This window comes from Pristis pectinata, chromosome 10 (assembly GCF_009764475.1).
Source record: "Pristis pectinata isolate sPriPec2 chromosome 10, sPriPec2.1.pri, whole genome shotgun sequence".
NCBI lineage: Eukaryota > Metazoa > Chordata > Chondrichthyes > Rhinopristiformes > Pristidae > Pristis > Pristis pectinata.
The window spans coordinates 63,116,852-63,141,051 of record NC_067414.1 but is presented as its reverse complement, the minus strand read 5'-3'; the positions used below and the strand labels follow the sequence as shown (position 1 = coordinate 63,141,051).

The 24,200-nt window shown below is 37.8% G+C and overlaps 1 protein-coding gene across 1 annotated transcript in view; it reads left to right on the top strand.

The window, feature by feature from the left end:
* The window catches only part of LOC127574859 (pumilio homolog 2-like), a 91,600-nt gene that overhangs the window by 58,898 nt on the left and 8,502 nt on the right, over window positions 1-24,200 (top strand). Inside the window, 7 exon segments of the mRNA XM_052024309.1 lie at window positions 2,126-2,269; window positions 10,246-10,533; window positions 15,843-16,079; window positions 16,950-17,217; window positions 17,989-18,118; window positions 20,163-20,291; window positions 20,421-20,558. Of these exon segments, the coding sequence (XP_051880269.1) occupies window positions 2,126-2,269; window positions 10,246-10,533; window positions 15,843-16,079; window positions 16,950-17,217; window positions 17,989-18,118; window positions 20,163-20,291; window positions 20,421-20,558 (1,334 nt within the window).

Below are 24,200 nucleotides of genomic sequence, written 5' to 3'. Positions count from 1 at the left end.
GAGACATTTAGGCAAACACTTCAATAGGCAAAGTATGGAAGGATATGGTCCAAATGCAGGCAAATGGGATTAGTGTAGATGGGCAAAGAAGTCAACATGGATCTGGTGGACTTGAAGGGCCTGTTTCTTTGCTGTACAACTCTGATTATTTTCTGGTCTTTGGAAAGAAATAGAAAAGAAAAACTTATAAGCAAATTTAAACACACAGATGATATGAAGCTAAAGAGGACCATGCAGGTGATCTTGTAAGGTTTTAAAGAAAAGTTAGATTAGTTTAGAAAAGCTGTCAACAAATTTGCTTTTTTTAAAATAAGAAATATACTTTCTTATACTTCCAATACCATAATCTTTTGACACTTTTTTCTACTTGTTTATATTTGTGCTATTTAATTCTATACTCTAATCAGCATCTATTCCTCAATTCTAAAAATTTTATCTGATAAATTCGGCTTATAGAATCAAACAGCACAGAAACGGGCCCTCTAGCCCACCGTGTCCATGTTGATCATCAAGTATCCATCTGTTACTAATCCCATTGAGAACCACTTGCTTCTCAACTTTCTATGGCTTGGCAATTCAAGTGCATGTCTAGACTCTTAATTATTGTCAGAGTACCTGCTTCCACCACCCACTCAGGCAGTGCTTTCCATACAGTAGCGTAGCGGTTAGCGCAACGCTATTACAGCACCAGTGATCGGGGTTCAATTCCCGTCGCTGTCTATAAGGAGTTTGTGCGTTCTCCCGTGTCTGTGTGGGTTTCCTCCAGGTGCTCCGGTTTCCTCCCACATTCTAAAGATGTACAGGTAGGTTAATTTGGGGGTTTAAAATGGGTGGCGTGGAGTTGTTGGGCCGGAAGGGCCTGTTACCACGCTGTAAATAAAATATAAAAAATTTAATATTCTAGCCATCTAAGTGAAAAAATCCTTCAATTCTTCTCTCTGCCTCTTACCCCTTGCCCTAAGTCTATGCCCTCTAGTTTTGCACACCTCTGCTATGGGGAAAAATTTCCTACTATTTACTCTATCCTCACCCTCATAATTTAGTATACATCTATCAGCCCCACCCCCTTCACCAGCCCCTGAGCCACCTCTGTCCCGAGGAAAACAAACCCAGCCTATCTAATCTCTCCATGGAACTGAATCATTCCATCCTTGGCAATATCCTAATGAATCACCTCGCACCCTTTCCAGCACAAACACCACCTTCCTATGGTATAGTATCAGAACTATATGCAGTACTCCATCTGTTGCCTAACTATTGTTTTATAAAGCTGTACCATAGCCTGCCTGCTCCTATATTCAATTCCCTGGCTAAATTAAGTATCTCATGTGTCACCTTCACCACCTTATGTGCTTGTGCTGCCACCTTCAGGAATCCTTGAACATGTACACCAAGTTTTGGCCGTGCTCCAAACTCCCCAGGGTCCATGCATTCATTGTTCATGCCCTATCCTTATTGCTCTGGGAATATGTCCCATTATTAGTTTGTTGACATCTCAGAAGTCAAACCCCTGTACATTTTTTTATTCCCCCTTTTCGCTTGGAGTATTGGTGTCTGCAAACATAATACCCTCTAGTGTACAATAGAGGCCTAAAGTGAACTTAAGGGTAATGACATTCCCTATGTTTTTTTGAATAGGAGGCCTTACTTGAAGATGGATCTAATTTTCCATTGTAATATCTTCTATATTCCAATTGGACATTAGTTGTTTTAATCAGAGAACTGCTGCATGTATAGTCAGCATAAATGTGTTAACTAAGAATGACTGCAATGGATAATTAAATTCGTTCTTGCTAATGAGTGGTTATAACTCTGCAAAAATACTCTCCTTAACCCGCCTTCATAATTCTTCTGCAGACTATCTTCTGTCTGACCTACATGATATATAAATAGGATATATTAAGATGCACAAGAATAATTTTATAGGCAAGAGGAAACTGATCTTTTAAGAATTCCCTCAAAAGTCTTTGCATCACCATTTGCACTGGATCTGAAGGACACAATTTTATGCCTAATTTTGAACAGTGAGCAAATCAGTTAACAGCTATTGATTTCTGAGTTATGGATGGGAAGTGTGGGCAGAGTTGATCTTTTCCTATTTTACCACCAAATTACCTCTCTTTAGGTTATCAAGTTCTAGCCCCAGCTGCTTACTATGATCAAACTGGCACCTTAGTGGTGGGACCTGGAGCAAGAACTGGATTAGGGACACCAGTTAGGCTGGTAGCATCAACGCCAGTTATCATCAGCTCTGCTGCAGCACAAGCTGGTAGGTTTTGATTTTTAACATCAAGTGCTAGTAATTCATTATTTTCAAGTGGAAGGATGTGGCTGGAATGTTCAACTTGCTGCTTGTCTGCTCTTTATCGGCAGTACTGGTCACAATACATGATCAGGAAAGCCTCATCAATACCGCTAAACTCCTGACAAAGTTTGCCTTTCTCTCCCTTGGTTCAGTCTTGTGCTGGTCTGGTCTCATTTGTGGGAAGTCATGTGCCTGGCCCTTGCATGCCTGTATTAAAGCCATGTGCTTTCCCCATAAAATAGCTGAAAAAGTAATGCTGACCTTTACATTGCCTTTACTGTTAAGGAATGTAGGAAAAAAATTCCTCAATCTGAGTTTTCACATTGCACATTTTATAAACATAGCAAATGTTTTATAACTTTCATTGTGAATCTTCATTCACAGAATGCTGGTAAGTCAAAATCTCTGCTGCTGAGCTGTTCAGAGTTTGGTGAGCTGCAGCTTATTCCCTGATGTTCCAGGTATAACTATTCTTTCTGCCAGTATAATCCAGTCATGCATTGAACAATGCAAAGGATGTTGACTGATTGCCATCTCTGGTGGAAATTCCAGTAAAGGGATGGATTTTTCTTTTAGGTTGAGCCGTGTGCAGCCCCGCATAAAAAATAAAAGTTGCCATTCAAGGAGGGCCAGAAGCCATGTTTAGCCCAATATAACAAATATTCGTTCATATTTTGTGGGTCATAATCTAAATTACTAGCCTTTTTGGATTATAAAATTAATCTTCAGTGATAAGAATTAAAGCAGTTCCCTCCAGCTACTAGTCTGGTTAGTCAAATGTTAGTCACTGAATCTCGTAGACATCAATTGTAGATTATTTCACCATCAAGATTAACTGCATATTTGGCTTAGTGTGGGGCCTGCCTTTGGGTAGGGAGTTAGTAGAGAAGCAATTTACCTTTCAGTGTTTGAGTATCACAATGTAACAAAGGCAAACCCAATTATATCTCCATGCTTAACTTGGAATCTATATATTTGTTAGATATCTTAGACGTAGGTGAGTGCCCAGCACTACTACTTCATGTTATATATTGTTAATCAATTTAATTTCAATTAAAACTGAACCTGTTAAAGACATTGCATATCTTTACAGCTCTTTATGCTACATTTCAGTTGGATACAAACCTATTCTTTGAGAAGTACTAATTTGAGGAGCAGAAAAATACATTTTTTTTGCTGTATACTGTGAACTTAGCAATGTCCCTTGGGTATATCAAAAATGTATTTATTTCGTTTACTCAGTTCTTAAGAGCACATGCTCACAAACTCCATACTGTCCAAATTAGTTTTTATGAAAGCATCAATTAAATCAAAGTTCAGAAATGTCAGCACAAAATCCAGTTTTAACTCTAACTCCTTTCAGTGCTATTGCTCCTGTAAATTTGTTTTAAATTATGAACAACATACACAAGAAACTGGACTAATGCAAGTCTCAACCCAGATTTTGGGAGGAAAAGGAAAAAAAAATCTTGTAATATCCATCATATGTGAATAATGTATTGGTCATGTAACCTCATGTGCATGCTGATAAGGCCAGCGTTGTAGGAGTTTCACCAAGGGATGGACTGCTGATGTCAGAGTCCAGCAAGTGGTTATTGATGTAATTGCAGCCATGACTGCAATGAGAAAAAACAATAAATGGCTGGTAGGGAGATTTTGATCATGTTGCCTCATGTTAAGAGAAATGACGTGATGTACCCTGTTTCTTTTCCTTTATTTTTCGAGATGTGGCATTTATTTTTACGATTCCTATGATTCTAGGCTTTGTGGGGAGGACAGTACTATACCACCAGTTCCACATTCCACCACCCATCCCATGTAAGACCATCACAGGCATCAGTACAAAATGGCAAGATTTACTGTCAGTTAGTTTTCTTAATATGAGAAATTCTGCAAGGATTCAGCAAAGTGATCTCTGCAGATCAAATGGGAGTCTGGCTAGAAAAAGGGCACCCGATCTTTGTTCATGAGGTACTTTTCTCTCTGTTTCTTCTGATTTGGATAATGTCCATCCCATAGTAGATAAGTCAGAAACTTGGAGAAGGGGAGAGGTACAAAGGCCATGTTTATTTTACTTGGTCTTGCAGCCCTGGTGGTCTCTAGTATGCGTGGACTTGTGGGTGAATGGTGGATTCTGTCAATTTCTATTGTAGAAACCACAAAGCAAAATAGTAAAGCACTAAGTGCAGTTCCTCCCACTAGAGTCTCAGATTGAGCCAGAGACCCTGTTTCTTTCAGGGGTTTCTGGGGTCCGACTGAGTCTGAGGTCCCATGACCACATTACCACCCCCGCCCCCACACCAAACACACCATTCACTGGTGCCAAAAAGGAGAGACGCGACTGCAGATGATGCTGGAATCTGGAGCGACACACAAAACACTGGAGGAACTCAGCAGGTCAGGCAGCATCTATGGAGGGAAATGGACAATCGACATTTCAGGTCAAGGCCCTCCAGCTTTTTGTGTGTTGCTCTAGTGGTGCCATAGTGTTAGAGTGTGTTTGTGTTAGTATTAGTGTGTGCCAAAAAGCTGGGTTGCTTACACCAGATCTTTCCCGTTGATGCAAAGACCGAGAGATTCCCCACTCTGTGGCAAAGTGAGGCACTGGAAAGCAGGTTATCAGCAGGATGTCAGTTTGTTGAGCAGCAGGCACTTTCCATTGGTCCAGTCACCTTGTGACGTGAAAAGTGAATGACACCAGTAACTGCTGGTGACCACTCTGGGCCAATACCCTCTCAATCAGACAGCTTGTTGTTGAGTAGAAAATCGCCTGGGGACATGATAAAGTAGACTATTCCAACTTCATTCCACCCAGCAAACTTTGGACTTCAGTGGTGGTGGACTGGCAAATTTTCTGAACTATTGGCTATCCCAACACTTTTAATTTACATTTTTCAGATGTAACGCAGTCATAATATTTTCCAGTGAACCAGATGTTTCAATGGAGTATGGGAACAGGCCCCAGTGAGAGGGTATGGAGCATGGGAATTGGGGTTCAATGAATGGCAAGGGAGTGTAGTAAACATCACCCGGTGAGGTAGATGCCAAACCTTTGGGATTTCTGAATATTCCAATAGCAGATTATCGGCGTTTTGGTGCATAAACCTTTGTTTTGGGTGCTGTACATTATTAACATTTCTAGAAATGCCCCAAAATGATGTACCAACTCCAGTACTGCTTGCTGTAACAAAATGAGAGCAGTTGAAGTTGTTTGAACGTACACCCTGTACTGTCCACCATTTCTCACAAGTCCATTTAACATTTGGTTTCATTGACCATCCAATCAACCTAGGTTATTTTAAGTCTCCAAATACTACCATGTGCTTTTGGTAGAACTTTTGACATGATCCATAAGTTTCTAAACACATGGATTGATTCTGAGATTCAGCAAAAACATCTGTATTCACGTCACCCCACTGACCCAAGTTCATGTCTTATGCTGGAAGTTGGAAGGCTTTAGAAATGATATTTTTGGTGTAATGCTCAACAATTAATTGTTGTTCTAATGTATATATTGTTGAAATGACATCCTTGCATTGGACTTCAATCTCTGTATCGATAAAGAGAATAATTGGTCATTACTCTTTGCCTGAGGCCTAGACACTTCTAAGAACTAGTTTTCCTGAGGAAATAAAAATTGGGAAGGGGTTCCCAAATTAGTCACCAGATTCATTCTGCGATAATACTAACTTCATGTGCATCCATGGGTCCAACAGGGGCAATGCTGTCCGTGGTAAATCTTTTGTTGTTAGCAGTATAAGTATTTTCAGTTATCTTCTATGTGGACTGCGATAGTAATTAGCCAGGATAGTACTTGTACCTTGTGTTTGTCCTAAGGTTAATTTGACATTGTCCATTGCAATTACTTGCAGCCTCGGGTCTGTGGAATCATTGGCACATGCCTTTTTAACAATTTAAATCCATTATGTGTTATCTCAAATATCAGATGGTCCAGATGAGTGCAACTTACAGTATTCATGGTGGCCTGTAATAAAAATAAGCCAACTAGAACTTCTCAGTTATTTTGTTGTTATTACTTGTTGAATACTGTGGCAGGTTGCCTCAGTTTTGCATACTAATTGTTGTCTGTCTCCCTTGTTTGGGAAAGCAAGGGAGGTTAATTTTTTAAGAAATCCAGTTAATTTTAAAACCTACCCATTTCTGGGCAATAGGTAACCTTCCCCATATTTTAAGGATCATTGAATTTTTTAGGGTAAAATTATTTTATTCATTGAAGTACTAATCTCTCAAGTACTGTGTACATTTCTGGTCACCAAATGACAGGAAAAGTGGGATTGTGCTGGAGAAGGTGCAGGAACAATTTGTAAAGATGTTTCCAGGTCCTGAAAATCTTATCTATGAAGAAAGATTGGATAAATTAGTGTTGCTTTATTTGGAACAGAAGAGACTGAAGTGAAACTCAATTGAAGTGTAAAAATGTATGAATGGCCGAGAGAGTAGATAGGAACAACTTGCAGAGAATGGAGGGATTTGGACCATGTGCAGGCAGAAGCGATTTGTGTAATTACACATTATTAGCTTAATTAGTTCGGCACAACATCATGGGCCAAAGGGCCTGTTCCTGTGCTGTACTGTTGTATTCTAACCTCTTTCCCTTAGGTCAGAAACTAAGGGGGCAGCGAACTCAAGGTATTTGTTTAGAAGGATTTGAGGGAGATGAGAAGTTGAACTCGAAGCTTGATGGGTTTTGGAGGCAGAAACCCAATTTGCATTTAAACAGTATTTGGATGTGTTCTTGACGAATCCTGAAAATGGCCCTGGGCCTCGTGCTGGAGGTTTGGATTAAGGTGGTAGCTCCTTTTCAACTGACACGAACACCATGGCACCATGTAATTTTTTTTTATGATAAATAAACACTTTGCCATTAGTTCTCCCTCAGAGCATTAGCCACATTCTGGTGGGAACAAGCCATGGGTAAAGAAGATAAATGCATTGAAATCAAGATATTGGACATGGTTTCTTGTGTCTCAAACACAAACTTAAATAGGCTTTGTATATTTTCCTTATTATCCATTTCCTGAAATTGTATTCCAACCATTTGTGTGTTATAGTTAATTCTTTTTAAGTTTTTAATTTTCCGCGGTCTTTCAGTTTGAATGTGGCTCCAAATAACAGATCTTTATTAAGTTGGATGCCCATTGAAATGTAACTTAATGTTGCTTTTTGAAATTCCCAATCAGCAGGGCAGTTCTTAAAGTAATCTTTTCCTTTAAAACCCCTAACTACATTAAATGCAAAATACCCTATCCTTGATAGCTTTCAGACTTTAATGGAATTCTAAGAACTGCTCACTCGGTAAGTATGAGTTGTGTGCTGTGAAACATGCAAGGTCACCGTAAGAACATATGAAATGGAAATAGGAGTAGGCCATATGGCCCCTTGAGCCTACTGCTTCCTCCAGTAAGATCATGGCTGATTTCACCTTGGCCTAATTCAAATGTAATTTCAATTTTTGACAAACAAGGTTAGTCTAAAGCGCAAATTTTACTAACCTCCATGCATTGACTTGTGGTCACTAGAATCAGTCTTATAGCTTGCAGTGACTAAACGAAAATCTAACATGGCAATGGATGTGTCAAAGGCCATCAAGTTTAGTTAGTAAATTGGTTAATGCTTATGCTGACTGTATACTGTCATTTTATATAACAGCTTTAAAATTGTTACTTAATGTAAATCTTCAAACACTATGTTTGAACTTTGTGCCGATATACTTTGTGTAGTCTGCTGTCTCACCATTAAACTTTGTTACTTAGATTTTTAATTCATATATAAAATTGTTAGAACTTAAGAAAACACAAAATGAGAAATGAATAAAGTCCACTTCTGGAGATCATATATAACTTTGTTTGATGCCCCTGTGGTCTAAAATGGATGAACTAAACTTCACTGTCTTCCATCTGTACGTGTATTTAAGCCTGGTCATTTTCCATTTAGTTTGGCCTAAGTAGCGCATGTTTCCATGGAATATTTGATTACATGTATTGGAAGTATCTGTATAGCTAGATTTGGGTTTGGCATAGATTTTTTCATAAGTTAGTTGACTGGCAAATTCTCTAAGTAAAAATATCATTGCTTTTATCGAAATTTGACTAAATGATCTATTTCTAGTTGAATGTCTGAGGGGGGCTTGCATTCCAACAGTGAAATTAGCTTTATGATCTGAACCATAAATAAGTGTTTTGCACATATTTCTTGGATTTCCCAGGAGGAGTTAAGATGAGAAGAAGCGTAGCTTAGGTCATTTGTGAACTTGTTTCATTTCACCATGCAGAGAATTTTCAAACAATTCATCCTTGGATTAGAACATGGAACACAGTGACTTATACTATTCCTTCCACTGTGTCCCCTTGCCCAATAACCTAATTGTTATGTATTCTTATCCTGTTGCTGAAGGAAGTCTGATCACCTTTGCCACGCGCACTTGCTTCCAAGCTGCATTGTTTGCAATCCTTATCACCTTGTCTGTGGCTTCACAAACAGACACAGATCAAACTCTTTCATCATAGTTGAGAGATGTTTTGTTCATTTAATCTATAGGCAAACAATTTATTTTTAACATATCAACTATTTCTAGTTGATGTCACTTTTGAAAGAAAAATTGAGAAATCTTTAAAAACATGTTAAAAGTTAGCTTTTCTTAGTTAGTTGTGAATGATCAGCAATCTTGACAATGACATGGGCAAAGGATTGACTGGTTTTACAGGTTTCAATCTTTAACACAAAGTTAAGCATACAACTCACCCACATAATTCACTCTTGGATGGGGATTTAAATTGTTTTATCTAGAATTTATCAAGGTTCATTTAACTTGTGCTCACTGAACTAAATTGAATGACACAGCCATATTTTCGCCTTTTTAGAATTTTATGTCTGGTGGATATAGATTCAATTTCTTATTGTTGTTCAAAGTCTGATCCCAAAGCATTTGTTTTACTCTTCTTGGAAACGTGTCCAATTTATCAAAGACTGGTCATTATGTCTAAAACTGCATGATATTCCAGAATGTAGTACAACAGTGTGAGCTGCAGTAAGTTTTGCGATATTTTGCTGTTTAATTTTGAAATAATGCAAGTACTTGGTTAGCCTGGTTGCTAACAGTATCCATTGACAGTATTTCTGAATGAATGATCAATAATTGCTACTTTTTCTACCCTTTTCAAAGGACATTTCATTATATTATCATGTTTCATGTTTTCTTTTTTGTAGAGGATGCTGAAATGAGGAAGAAATAACTTTGCTATGTAGGATGCTCCTTATTTTCCACAGGAACCATCCTCCACTAGAAAAGTCCATTTTGCCCTTCTTGGAGGAGTATTTTGTATAATTTTGGCCATCTTCCAATCTTTTGCTTCTCTTGGGTAAAAAAAAATCAGGCACCGTGGGTCATTAGGGTGAAGTCCCTTTTAAAGACCTTTAACATGGTATGATCCACAAGGACCTTCACCCTTTTGATTTTTCCCATTGGTAACCGAGGCTTACTCCTATTGATATATGGAGGGTGTTTTCCTTTGAAGAATGAGGAAGATCCTATAAGGTGGGTAGTCTCGCTTTTTATTCCTACATGTATAGATCACCAATTACTGAGCTTTAAGAGATGACCTTGCAGTTTTACAATACCCAAAGAGTAAAGATGCTGAATCTCATTTACTACTTGGGAGAGATTGCCAAACTAATTTTCTGGTCTCATATTTAGGTTTCTAATTTAACTGGAGGTTCTGCGAAAGTTAAAGTTCACTGTAGATAATTCTTCACATAGCTTTCTCTCCAATTTTTTTTTATATCATTTTGTATTTTAAATAATTTGTCGATATCTGCTACTGCAATTGAGCCATTTTCATAAATGTGACATTTCAGTGTTTTAACAATTTTAACACTTACTGTTTTGCCATTAATTTCTTAATGTAATTTTGCTAAAACAGCTGCGGCAGCTTCAGCTAATGGGACAGCAAGCAGTTTAGCAGCAGCAGCAGCAAATGGTCTCTTCCGTCCAATTGGAACTCAACCACAACAGCAGCAGCAGCAACAACAAAGTAACAACTTACAGTCAAACTCGTTTTATGGCAGTAGCTCCCTTTCAAATAGTTCTCAGAGCAGCTCGCTATTCTCTCATGGGCCAGGCCAGCCGAGCAACACATCACTTGGTTTTGGGAGCAGTAATTCGCTGGGTGCTGCTATTGGCTCTGCACTTGGAGGATTTGGATCAGCAGGTAAACAATACCTAAGTAATCAGTATGTTTGCATTTACATAGAGTCAGGCATACTGTGTTCAAGTAGTTACATCAGCCAGGCACAGCATAACAAAATCAACCTTCTGTTCATTGGCATCTGTTCAGTTTGCTGCAAAATGGTGCTAAATAATTGTGCATGATAATCAATATTTGTACCATTTTCAGACTGATTTGAGGTGAAAATATATTTGTCATTAGAAACAATGCAAATATATCATTTAAACAGATATCCATATCCATCTACAGAGGGACAATCTGCATACAGTGTGCTCAGCCATCCAGCATTCATGGGGAATGGAAGGTGCCAATTGCGTAAGAATTGCTCAAAAAATATCACTGTACATCACATATTAATAGTCTATGCATAAACCTTTAAATTGCAGAACTATGTTATTTCCTTACCCTTTTAAATAACAATGTTTTACACAATTCTGTATTTTAAGACTAAACAATATTAATGTAAAATACAGCAAAAATAAATGAATGACTACTCATTTTCATAGGAAGTGCCAAATCTTCAAAGGGGATGTTGCTGCTAATCAGCCTACAACTGCACTGCCCTTGCACATAAACATAAATCAACTAAAAATGTCTTTTCACACTTATTTTGCATAACACTTGAAATAAAATTCTTTGGCAGTTGCATGAGAATTCCGGGTGCATAAATACAGATAAACCAGAGTTTTTGCATCTGAAAAAAAATTCACAAGCTGTGTGTAGATTTTGACATGGTTTTCATTTGATTAATAACTGTGGATGTGAGTTTTACCAAATATTTTACTAATGAAATTTCTGTTCTTTACTGCTTGCTAATTTCAAGTTTTGCATTAAACATGTGTTTTTCATTACATTCTCATGTACAAAAAAATGATGGAGGAACACAATGCACCTAGTAGAAAGTTGTCCTGAAGCAAGGGACTTGAACAGGTTCACAGCTATCATAAGATAAGACATCTTTATTAGTCACATGTACACTGAAACACAAAGTGACATACATCTTTTGCGTAGCGTGTTCTGGGGGCAGCCCACAAGTGTCGCCATGTTTCCGGCGCCAACATAGCATGTCCACAACTTCCTAACCAGTACGTCTTTGGAATGTGGGAGGCACCCGAAGGAAACCCACGCAAACACAGGGAGAACGTACAAACTCCTTACAGACAGTGGCCAGAATTGAACCCAGGTCGCTGGTGCTGTAATAGTGTTATGCTAACCGCTATACTACCAGGTCTGCCTGTATCCTGCACCCTTAAATTATTGCAGATTGAGGATAGTTGTGTTCTTGCAAGGCAAAAAAAACTTGTAGTTCTTTCCTCTGTTAATCTGAGCCCCACCATCCTGCTTTCTCAACATTTTTTGACCACTCAATATTTTTTGACTTTGCGATCTCACTAATAACCTTGTGCATGAGTCTTTTATTTTGAAGAGCATGTTCCTCCTGCCTTTCCATTGTTTTTTTTTTAGTTTTGTAAGTTTTGTTCACAAGTTTTGACTGATTTTTTGAATCTGTTTAATGACAAAAAATAGAATTGTCTTTGCCAAAGAACAATAGCCTGGTTTAATTTTCTTCTAATCAGGTGACAGAAATCATTGTATCCTAACCAGGACAAATACATCTTTTGCACATTTAGCCAGTCAGAATGGCATGGACTGGAATGTGCACACAGGACTCTACAATCATCAAAATCTCCATTTGAAACTATTGATTTTTTTAGATCTTGCTGACTGGCCATAGACTTGCCAGTATTAACCATGTTGTCTATGCACCTGCATGGCATTTACTTTGAATAAAACAGTAACAGAAAATGCTGGGAATAGTCAGCACGTCAACAACCTCTAGAGTTGAGACTTCAGGCCAATGATCTTTCATCAGAAATAAAACTGGTTTTAAGTTGCAGAAAAGGGTCAGCAGTGGAGGGACAAAGAAAATGGCTCTGATAGGCTGGAGATTATTGGACTGGGTGATTCAAATGGTGGTGGCGCTGGCTGGCTGAGAGAAGGTTTGAACGTTTGTTAACCACAGCCGATCTGCCTATGACAAATGTAAGAGAAAAGAGGGGAGAGAAAACTGTTGGAATTAGGAGGAGATACTGCTGTGGCTGGAAATCCTGAAGTAAGAGAGGATACTGGAAATACTCTGTAAATACAAACTGGAAAGGCTGGTTAGCTGAAATTGTTGAATTCATTGATGCATCCTGTGAACTGTAGCAGTCGGGCATTAAGGGGATGTTCCTTGGGCTTATGTTGGGCTAGCTCAGAACAGTTTGAAGCTAAATGCAGAACTTTCCCTTCAAAGGGAGGTGTTTGGGACAAAAGGTTACAATTGGTTTTGGCCTTGGGATTGTATCATTTCACCAAATTGGTGATTATTTCATGAAACATAATTAAAGTTGGAGCCACGCAGAGAATTAAAGTAACAGACAATTGGAAGTTTAAGGTCACCCTTGTGAAATGAGTAGAGGTGTCTCAACGTTTGAGCACTGAAGGCAGTATAGTCAATTGGAAGAAGTACATGTAAGGAGTGTTTGGATATCTGGACAGCTGAAAGGGAAGATGTAAAAGGGCAGGTGTTACATCCCTTGCAGTTTCAGGTAAAGGGTGTTCGTGAAGATAGTCACAGAGAGAATTATCACTTGGAAATTTTGGAAGTTGAGGGGAAGTTGTGTCCGGTGGTGACATCACATTGAAATCAAACATGTTCTTTCTTGTTCTGATGCAAGATCATTAAATGTTTCCCACTCCACAGGTCCAACCTGACTTGCTGAGTATTTTGAGCATGTTCTGTTTTTTAAGATATTCAGCATTGGCTATTTTTTTTTGGTTTTTATTTACTTTTAATACACTGTATGTTTCTTTTGAATCTTGCATTTACCTACATTCAACCACTTAGATTTCCAAAGTTTCACTTAAGAAAAATATTTAATTCATTGTCCATGGGTCAAATAACGGAAAATAGTAAATTAGCTGTTTGCTTGTCTAATTGGAGGTGGAGAGCATAACCTGTGCTCCAGGGGTTTGATCTGGAGTGCACCATGCTCCTATTGCAAACCAACTCTGAAAGCTTTGACAGTCAGCAAAGTTTTGAGTCCAACTTTGCTAGAGTAATTGAATAGTTTAAAAATATTTGTGACATTTAGAAAACAATTTAAAATTAGTATTTAAAAAAAACAACAAAAATATCTCTCGGTAAAGGGTGCTTTCCCTTCACCAACTAATCCATAGCCTTACAAATAGAAACATAGAAAACCTACAGCACAATTCAGGCACTTCAGCCCACGAAGCTGTGCCGAACATGTCCCTACCTTAGAAATTACTAGGCTTACCCATAGCCCTTTATTTTTCTAAGTATCTATTCCAAAAGTCTCTTAAAAGCCCCTATCGTATCTGCCTCCACCACCGTTGCCAGCAGCCCATTCCACGCACTCACCGCTCTCTGAGTAAAAAAACTTAACCCTGACATCTCCTCTGTACCTACTCCCCAGCACCTTAAACCTGTGTCCTCTTGTGGCAACCATTTCAGCCCTGGGAAAAAGCCTCTGACTATCCACACAATCAATGCCTCTCATCGTCTTATACACCTCTGTCAGGTCACCTCTCATCCTCCGTTGCTCCAAGGTGAAAAGGCCAAGTTCACTCAACCTGTTTTCATAAGGCATGCTGCCCAATCTAGGCAACATCCTTGTGTAAATCTCCTCTGCACCCTTTCTATGGCTTCCACATCCTTCCTGTAGTGAGGTGACCAGAACTGAGCATAGTACTCCAAGTGGGGTCTGACCAGGGTCCTATATAGCTGCAACATTATCTCTCAGCTCCTAAATTCAATTCCACGATTGATGAAGGATAATACACCGTATGCAGAGTCAACCTGTGCAGCTGCTTTGAGCGTCCCATGGACTTGGACCCCAAGATCCCTCAGATCCTCCACACTGCCAAGAGTCTTACCATTAATACTATATTCTGCCATCATATTTGACCTACCAAAATGAACCACTTCACATTTATCGAGCCCAGTTTTGCATCCTATCTATGTCCCGCTGTAACCTCTGACACTATCCACACCTCCAACCTTTGTGTCATCAGCAAACTAACTAACCCATCCCTCCACTTCCTCATCCAGGTCATTTATAAAAATCACAAAGAGCAAGGGTCCCAGAACAGATCCCTGAGGCACACCACTGGTCACCGACCTCCATGCAGAATATGACCTGTCAACAACCACTCTTTGTCTTCTGTGGGCAAGCCAGTTCTGGATCCACAATGCAATGTCCCCTTGGATCCCATGCCTCCTTACTTTCTCAATAAGCCTTGGATGGGATACCTTATCAAATGCCTTGCTGAAATTCATATACACTACATCTACTGCTCTTCCTTCATCAATGAATTTTTTAAGGATGTGACTAAACATGATCAGGCTCGTAAGGCAGGACCTGCCCTTGACAAAGCCATGCTGACTATTCCTAATAAATCCCTATTTAAATTCTGTGCCAGGTCTAACCTGGTGGGGTGTCCTAGAGGTGAGCCCCCCATTTGTAAATTCTGAGGCAAATCAGCAAGATTGCTGCAAGATGAAGGCCACTAATTAACAGATTCGGTGTTTGACAGCGCATGCATGGAAGTTCTAGACCTCTGATTTAATGGCTAAAAATGAGCGATTCTATTTGGACCCAACAGCAAGGTCTGACCCAACAGGTATTTAAGTTATCCTGAAGATCCAAATGCCTCAAAAATCTTACTTTCATTACTGAAACTTGACACCATTTTAGTATATATTTTGTTTCTTTGCCTAAGTTATTAAGTGACAATATGGTACCTGGTAAAAGCTTCTTGAAAATCCAGCAATTTATCAGTTGCATTGGAGTTTTCTGTTAGGTTTTTAAATTTCTAACAGGTTATTTATACATAATTCCCGCTTTTGTATCTATGCCATTTCTACTTCCAAAAAAAAATGCTCTTTTCATTTATTTTGTAGGCTTTCCTTCACTTAGTTGTCCTTAAACTTGTGTTTCTTGCTTTAAAGTATAACCTTAAAGAAATTAAATTGGCAAAATATACTCTGCTTGTCAAAATTCTCCCTCTGGAAAGTACTTCTGTTGTAGTCCTGTGAACATCAGTCAAAATAATTGAAATGACATGAAAGATGCCAAGAGCAGAAGATAGTAATTCAGCTGTTAATCACCTCAGCCATTCCTTTTTGATTCATAATGTATTTTTATGGTTAAGCAGTCAATGACAATAAAAAAAAATTGGTAAATGCATTTGTTAATCTTGTATCCAAAACACTGGTTTTACAGTTGGCAGTTCTGGAAGCAGCAGTGTATCTAGAAGAGATTCATTGTCTACTGGCTCTGACCTATACAAACGGCCCAACAGCAATCTGCCACCTATTGGACAGCAGTTCTACAGCAGCTTGGGATTCTCCTCCTCGCCTGGTCCAATTGGCATGCCCCTCCCTAGCCAGACTCCTAATCATTCTTTAACACCACCTCCATCCCTTTCCTCCCAGGGATCTTCATCTACTCTTCATCTCGGTATGTTTGCTATGATTTGGTTTAATGTTCAATTTTCAGTATTTGCATCCAACTTGTGAGCTGGTCTTGTGCTTCTGTTCAATCTTACACGGAAGAAAAGTCTTTTTGAGAGTTGCCTACTGTACAAAATAGATTAGTCTCTAATCATGCTTTTGCAAGTAAGTTGGTAGCTTATTATTTAATGCAGTAATCCTTCAGCTATGTATATGTGCCAAAGACATTATAGCTTTTTGCTTACAAGAAAAAAAAGGATCGATTATCAGTAATTAACAAAATAGTTTCTTTGTATTTCCTTCTGGCCACTTAACTATTCTAATGAAAAATGCAGAAGTATAGTGACTAACTTCTTAAAAAGAAAACTAGATTTTCTTTTGGTATGGTAAGATAATCACAAATACAAAATCTTTCCCAGTATGCACATCTGCACTACAGCTGATGGGACAGATCTGTTTAGCATTGAATGCTTGTTTACTTCTGGTACCATCTCATTCATTATAAAACCATATGTATTGCTAGAATATTATTTACATAGTTAATCAAAGCCTGTTTTGTTGTATTGCCAGTACTCCATTTTGAATTGACATAGATTTGACTCTAACTTCAAGCACGTCTTAAATAGTTATGAGCAAATTATAAAGTTAATAGATCTTAGATCTATGGAGTAGTCCCATTTGCAATTTTTTGTGTGTGAAAGTGGCGAGGAAGAGTTCAGTTCTTTGGTAGTATATATGACAAAGTTTTGGAAAGGAAGAAAAGCTGTAATTGAAGATATGGTTTCAAGTTTCACAATAATGGAATCTAACTTTCATGCTGAACAGTTATATAGAACCTGGGCAGTCTTGTAAGGTTCATCATATATTTTCATTGCAGGCGGACTGACAAATGGCAGCGGTCGATTCATTTCTGCAGCACCAGGTGCTGAAGCTAAAAGTCGTAGTGGAATTGGTTCAACAAGTCTGTTCAGCTCTAGCAGCCAGCTGTTTCCTCCCTCACGTCTTCGCTACAGCAGATCTGATATCATGCCTTCAGGTCGTAGTAGGCTGCTGGAGGACTTTAGAAATAACCGTTTTCCTAATCTTCAGCTACGTGACCTGGTTGGCCACATAGTTGAATTCTCCCAGGACCAACATGGGTCTAGGTAAAACTGATTCGTGGATTTTGTTTTAAAGTGGGCATATGTTCTTAAGTTTAATGATATTGATTAATGTTTGTAGCATAATGATTATTTCTACAAGTTTAGTGTCATCAAAGAAATCACAATGGTTACAGCACGGGGGGAGGCTATTTGGCTTTTTGTGTCCGCAATGCTTGTATGCAAGAGCAATCCAGCTAGTTCCGTTCTCCTACCGTCTCCCAATAACCTTACATATTCCTGTGGATATTTAGTCAGTTCACTTTGAATACTAAATTGAATCTGCTTCCATTACTTTCACTGTTAGTGCATTCCAGAACCTAACCACTTGAGTAAATATAACTCTTCTACCAACTGTTCGGTGGCCTAAATGGACTATAGTCTCAGGCTTTTACTCACTGTGTTTGCTCCATATTTGTTAGTTTCTTTTAATTTGTGCAACTACTTCAGTGATTTGCACAGTTTTCCCCTAGATCCTTTGGCATCAGTGCACTGTTTATTCAGGAATGTACATATTTTATATTTCTGAGACATCCTCTTACTGCCACTGAGGAGGAAGATTTCCTATTGTTTATGATAAGACCTTGCCTTCTAAAAATGCCATCTCACCTTTGACAGCAAAAGGGTGTGGACTTCTGTAAACAATTAACTTGAGGATCAAAGTTATATAAGGAACTCTACTCACTTGCCTGATGAAATATTTTGAACAAAAATGGATATTACAGTGCTGTTAGCATATAGCCAATTACATTTTTTTGGGGGGTGTTTGTCTGACAGATTCATCCAGCAAAAATTGGAGCGAGCTACGCCTGCAGAACGCCAGATGGTTTTTAGTGAAATCCTTCAAGCAGCATATCAATTGATGACTGATGTGTTTGGAAATTATGTAATACAGAAATTCTTCGAGGTAGGCATATTTTCTGAAGCTTATGTGAAAATTGTCTTAATATAATGGCTGCTTTAATTAGTTGTTGTGTTGTGAGGATTTGGGTGTGCTAGGAACACAAACGGGCAAGAGTTGGCAATCTGGCCCTTTTGAGCCTTCTCTGCCATTATCAAGATCATAGCTGATTTTTTTTTCATCTTAGTGACATTTTTCAGCCCTATTCTGGGTCCCTAAATTCCTTCAATGACCAGAAATCTAATAATCTTTGTTTTACACATTGACTAAGCCAGGGTAGAGAATTTCAAAGTTCCACCACCAGTTGAATGAAGAATTTTTTCTTAAACTGTCCTAGATGGCTTCTGCTTTTCCTCAAACTGGGTCCCTGATCCTAGGGACGTTCTCACTGCATCTAACCTGCTGAGCTCTATAAGAAATGAGATCTCCTCTCGTTCTTCTAAACTTCCAGAGAATACAGGCCAAATCTATTCAATCTCTTACAGAAAACAATTCCTGGAAGCAGTATATTGAATCTTCGCTATGCTCCCTCTTTGGAAAATGCTTCCTTTCTTGGGGAAGAAGGGAAGAACTCTACACCATATTCCTGGTGCAGAATCACCAAAGCCCTATATAATTGGAATCAGACTTCTTTACTCCAGTAATGAAGTCCTTTTGGAATAAAGCTTATCATTACCGTTTGCCCTCCTAACTGCTTGTTGCATCAGTATATTGACTTGTATGCATACCTAGGTCCCTGTGAACATCAGCACTACCCAGTCTCTCATCGTTTAACAAACATTACTTTTTTTTTAAACCTTTGTTAGTATCTTCAGCAAATTTGGAAATATTATATTTCTTTCCCTCAGCCTAATTGTTGATATAGATCATGAATAGGTGTGAAACAAGCACCAATCCCCATGTTATCCCAGTGGTCACAATCTGCCAAGCTGAAAAAGATCTGTATAGTCCCACTCTGTCTTCTGTCCAATAACTAATTTTCATTTTGGTCCATATATTACCTCCAGATCTATTGCTGTAATCTTGCAGACCCACCACTTCTGCGGGATTTGATAGAAAGCCTTCAGAAAATCCTAATACCCAACATCCACTGGTTTTCTCTTTATTCTACTAGTGACAACCTCGAAGAACTCTTAACAGATGTTATTGTTATAAGTGATTGTTATTTCATAAATCCATATTGACTCTGCTCAATCCTATACACTTTTATTACATCCTTGATCATAGATTCCAGCATTTTCACCGCTACTGACATTCAGCTAACAGGACAGTAGTTCCCTATTTGTTCTCTTTCCCCTTTTCTTAAGTAGTGAGGTTACATTTGTTCCCCTGTTATTCACTGGTCTCATTTGTCTTTTCCCTTTTATGTACATATATATAAAAATAAAATCTCTTTATATTTTTATTTTGTGTGTTTTATATATGTTATGTATAAAATAAAAAATAATTTCCACCATAACTTTGTGGTGTAGGAAACATGCATCTCCACTGCATCCCACATAGCTGGCAGTGCATTAGCTGATTCTGTAAGAAGTTAGTGAATTTGTAATTTTAGATGTTAAATTGATTTTTTTCCTTTTTTCTGTTTATGTAATTAAGATATTCTAAATTAGATATGAAGGAGTTTAGACAAGCTAAAGGCATAAAAAGAAAAAATTATGGTAACTTTGATCTTCCCTTCTGTATGGTTTTATTCCAAGGCCTATAAGAACGATAAAATTCTTTGTTAAATATGTTTAGTTGTGAAATTGCTTCAGCTTTGAACAACTTATGGTACTTTTACAAGAAAATATATTGGGAATATTGATTTCCCTTGGCACCCAATCGCCAGCACCCCGGTGCCCAGCAGTGTTCAATTAATGCTCAGTGCAAACTGTTTTACACACTTTAAATTATTTAGTCAAATACCATTACTTAATTTCTGGCTCATGATTTCCACTCTGCTTCTCTCTCTCGCATGCGTGTGCTCTCTCACATTTTGTAGCCTTTGAGATGCTGGATTCATATGTCGCTTGACTTGAAACTTATGAGTTTGTTTCAATTTTTTCAGTTTGGAAGTTTGGATCAGAAGCTAGCTTTAGCCCAACGCATCCGAGGGCATGTTTTACCCTTGGCTCTCCAGATGTATGGTTGTCGTGTTATTCAGAAGGCTTTAGAATCCATTTCAGCAGACCAGCAGGTAATTGTAAGTTTGAACAGTTTTTTTATATAATTAAAACTTGGATAATCATTGGTGCACAGATACTAATATTGCAGTATTTTTCTCATAAATTAAGTTTTATTTTTAATGGTGCTCTTCTCATTGCAGAATGATATGGTAAAGGAATTGGATGGACACGTTTTAAAATGTGTTAAGGACCAAAATGGAAACCACGTTGTTCAAAAGTGCATTGAGTGTGTGCAGCCACAGTCACTCCAGTTCATTATTGATGCTTTTAAAGGACAGGTGAGCAGTTACTTTTGTTGCATTATGACCAATAAAATAAGAGCAAAGATAACCATATCAAGTAAGGTACTTTATTTTGTTTTGTTCTTGTACCTTGCCCCAGGAGATATAATACTGACATGTGGTGAGTGCCAAAACTGATGCAATTAAAGAACTCCTTAAACTAACACCTAAAGTAGTCAATTTTACAAAATGGCAATTCCAGTTTGGAACCTCACCAACTGAGAAAAAAACTAAGATAATGAAGTGAGTGCATTGCTATTTTGCCTGTTATTTTAAGAGAACAATGGAACATGGGGAGAAAGTTCACAAGTTTTTAATATGCATTCTCAACAAGTGAAAATACCAAAAATACATTTTTTGTAAAATTAGGAAATAATCTGACAATATTATGCTTGGCACTTGAATTACTTTTTGTGATCTCAGTGGATTATTTAACTGGCAATGTAAGTACAGGTAATACTGAGGCAGAGTTCTTTTAAGCTCAACAATGGCATTAAATAAAGAAGCTTTTTGACAATTTAAGAACCTGCATTTTTCCATTGTGAAGAAAAATTGTATCCTGTACCATTTTTTCCAGCTACGCAAGCTATTCTTTTATCAAGCATTTATTTTAGTGGAATTTCTAAAGATCCAAATATAATTCAGATAATCAGACTGTATTTTTGTTGCAATTGTGGTTAATTATAAATATTTAACCAAAGATTCAATTAAAAAAATATCCTCAATTGAGTATTTTCTGTGTGCACTGAAATCTTGACTGTAGGAAATGATTTCAGGGTTTTTTTTACTTACTTCCATGATTGTTAAACTGTGAATAAACTGTTGTCAGCCTATTTTGTTCTACTTGACTGTATTGATGTGATGTTATATGGTAATAACGTCAACTTGTTTGATCAAGCCATTGTTTAAGTTCACAAAATGCTAAACAGACAAACCAGCCAGACTAGTTCCTTTAAAAAAAATCATTGCAAGACAATTCTTACTGAAGACAAACATTTCTTCTTGCTTAATTGCTTTGGGCTGAGGATGACTTCTACTCCAGTTCTGAGGTGGCTGCAGTCAGGCATATATATGTGTAAAAGAAGTGTGTTTTTACCTCCATATTTGACTATTACACAAAACAAAAAAAAACTTGGCATAATTGAATTAAGATTCTCAGATATAAATTGGTAAAATTGGTAAATTGGTTTATTATTGTCACACGTACCGAGGTACAGTGAAAAACTTTGTTTTGCATGCCATCCATACAGATCATTTCATCACATCAGTGCATTGAGGTAGTACAAGGGAAAACAATAACAGAATGCAGAATAAAGTGTTATAGTTACAGAGAAAGTGCAGTGTAGGCAGATAATAATGTACAAGGCCATAAAAAGGTAGATTGTGAGGTCAAGAGTTTATTCTTGTCATACAAGGGAACAATTCAGTAGTTTTATAACATCGGGATAGAAGCTGTCTTTGAGCCTGGTGGTATGTGCTTTCAGGCTTTTGTACCTTGCCCGATTGGGGCGGGGAAGAGAGTATGTCCAGGGTGGTGGGGGGGGGGGGGGGGGGGGGGGGGGTGTGTCTTTTGATTATATGTATATGTAGTTGAGATCTGCAGAACAAATGTATTTACCAAAATATTTAACAAGTTGATGAGCTAATAATGTATAAAAGACACCAATTAATTGATTAATTAAAATTTAGTCAAGTTAAAACTGGAGAAAAAATTCACTTTAAATCCATTTGAATAAAATCACTACAAAAATTCCTTGTATCTCATGATGTACAAATAATTTAAACAAATTGATAACATGCTTAAAGAAGCTAAATAGTCTCAGCACTACATATTGCAGCTTTTCCTATTCTGATCTCCTTGGCTTGATGACTTACGACTTGCATTCCAGTTGGTCTCTCTTTGGTGGAGCTATGTAGTTAATCCTCTTCCCTGCCCTTGCCCCGATAATATTTTTTGTTTTGATAGTCATTTAAGTCTCCTACCAATTTTTTTTAATACATCTCAGATCACAAAAGTTTATTTGCAAAACAGCTGATTCCTCAGCAGTCATATTAACTATGTCCACTGGTAATTGACTGCTGTCACTAGAAACTAATTCTTATTTTCTTCATCAAACCATATACTTAAGGTTTAGAACTTCTCTTTCAACCCTTAACCTCTGCTGTAAGGAGATCAATGTCAACTTCTACTGAAAGCCATTGTCTTTAATCTTTGTCATGAATATTTTCCAGATAGTTTTCCTGGCATTTGTCTGAAACTGAACTTTGTAATTTTGGTGTCATATTTGACACAAAGTTGAGCTTTGGACTACATGTCATTGTCATCACTAATTCAACCTACTCTTACCTCCTTAACGTTGGCTAGTTTTATCCCTCTGTGTTCATTTTCTGAAGTTAGCACCCAAACCTTTCCTGTAGATGTCTAATTGCTTGATTATTCCTTGATTATTCCCTGATTTAAGTTCTATCACACTACTCTCGGTAAATTTAAATCCATCCTTTTGCTGCATATGTACTAGCTCTTAGCATATCCCATACTGCTACTGGTTAAGCAACATCTTGGTATTAAAATTCTTACCCACTTTAAGCCCTTCCACGGCCACCTTCTGATATTTGTGAATGAAATGCTCCCTGATTCTTCAGCTTATAACACTTTTTGTCACCTAAATTAGGTATATCATTTTCACCCTTTGAGTTACATTTCATTGACAATGTATTAGCCTATTTTATTGGTGAACTTCTAATCTCCTCAGCATTTCCTCTATTTCTGAGTTTTGTATCATTCATGAAATTTGAAATTATGACTTCTTTTACTGTTTGAGGTTATCAATTATATATCAAAGTCAACATTGGTCCTAATATTGACTCCTGGGGATTACTACCTTCCGAGTCTGACAAACCATTTGCTGATTCTGTCCTTTAACTAACATTGTATTCATGCTGCCATCATTTTCTTAATTATGTAGATTTTAATTTTGCTTAAATGTGTTATGTGAAAGTGTGTCAAGTGCCAGTCCATATAACAAATTTGCACTGACTTTTGTTTGTTAGCCCATATTTTTCCAGATTAATTAATTTTACCCTGCATTCTTGTGACTAAAGGTTTTCCCACTGCTGACATTAGAGTGACTGCTGTACAATTGCCAGGTTTACCCATACCCCTTTTTTTAAATTGGAGTGCAACAATTTCAATCCTCCACTGCTCTGACTCTATCCCCATGTCCAAGGAGGATTGGAAGATTGTGGCTAGAGCCTTTGCACTTATCCTTTGAGGATCTTAATGAGTGCATTCTCTTTATCTGTGGCTTGATAAATTCAAAATCAAGTTTACCTTGCACAAGAAGATCTAATGTCATGGAGTGTGATTGATGTCTTGGCCTGGAACACATTGGAAGGACCAGTAAGCCAACATCATCATACCAAAGATGTGAAATATCAATGGTTACAATTGTTTAAGTTGAGAAATTACCACAGCTTTAGAAGAAATGTTTTAATAAGTATGTCTTATGGCAAAAGTTCAGTAAATTTTGGTGTCACCATAATTATAAGCATGCATTATGTTGATTAAAATAAATTGTCAAAACACTATTTCCAATGAAAGTTTGTTCACCGCTTCTGCCCCAGTGCCCCCAACAGTTG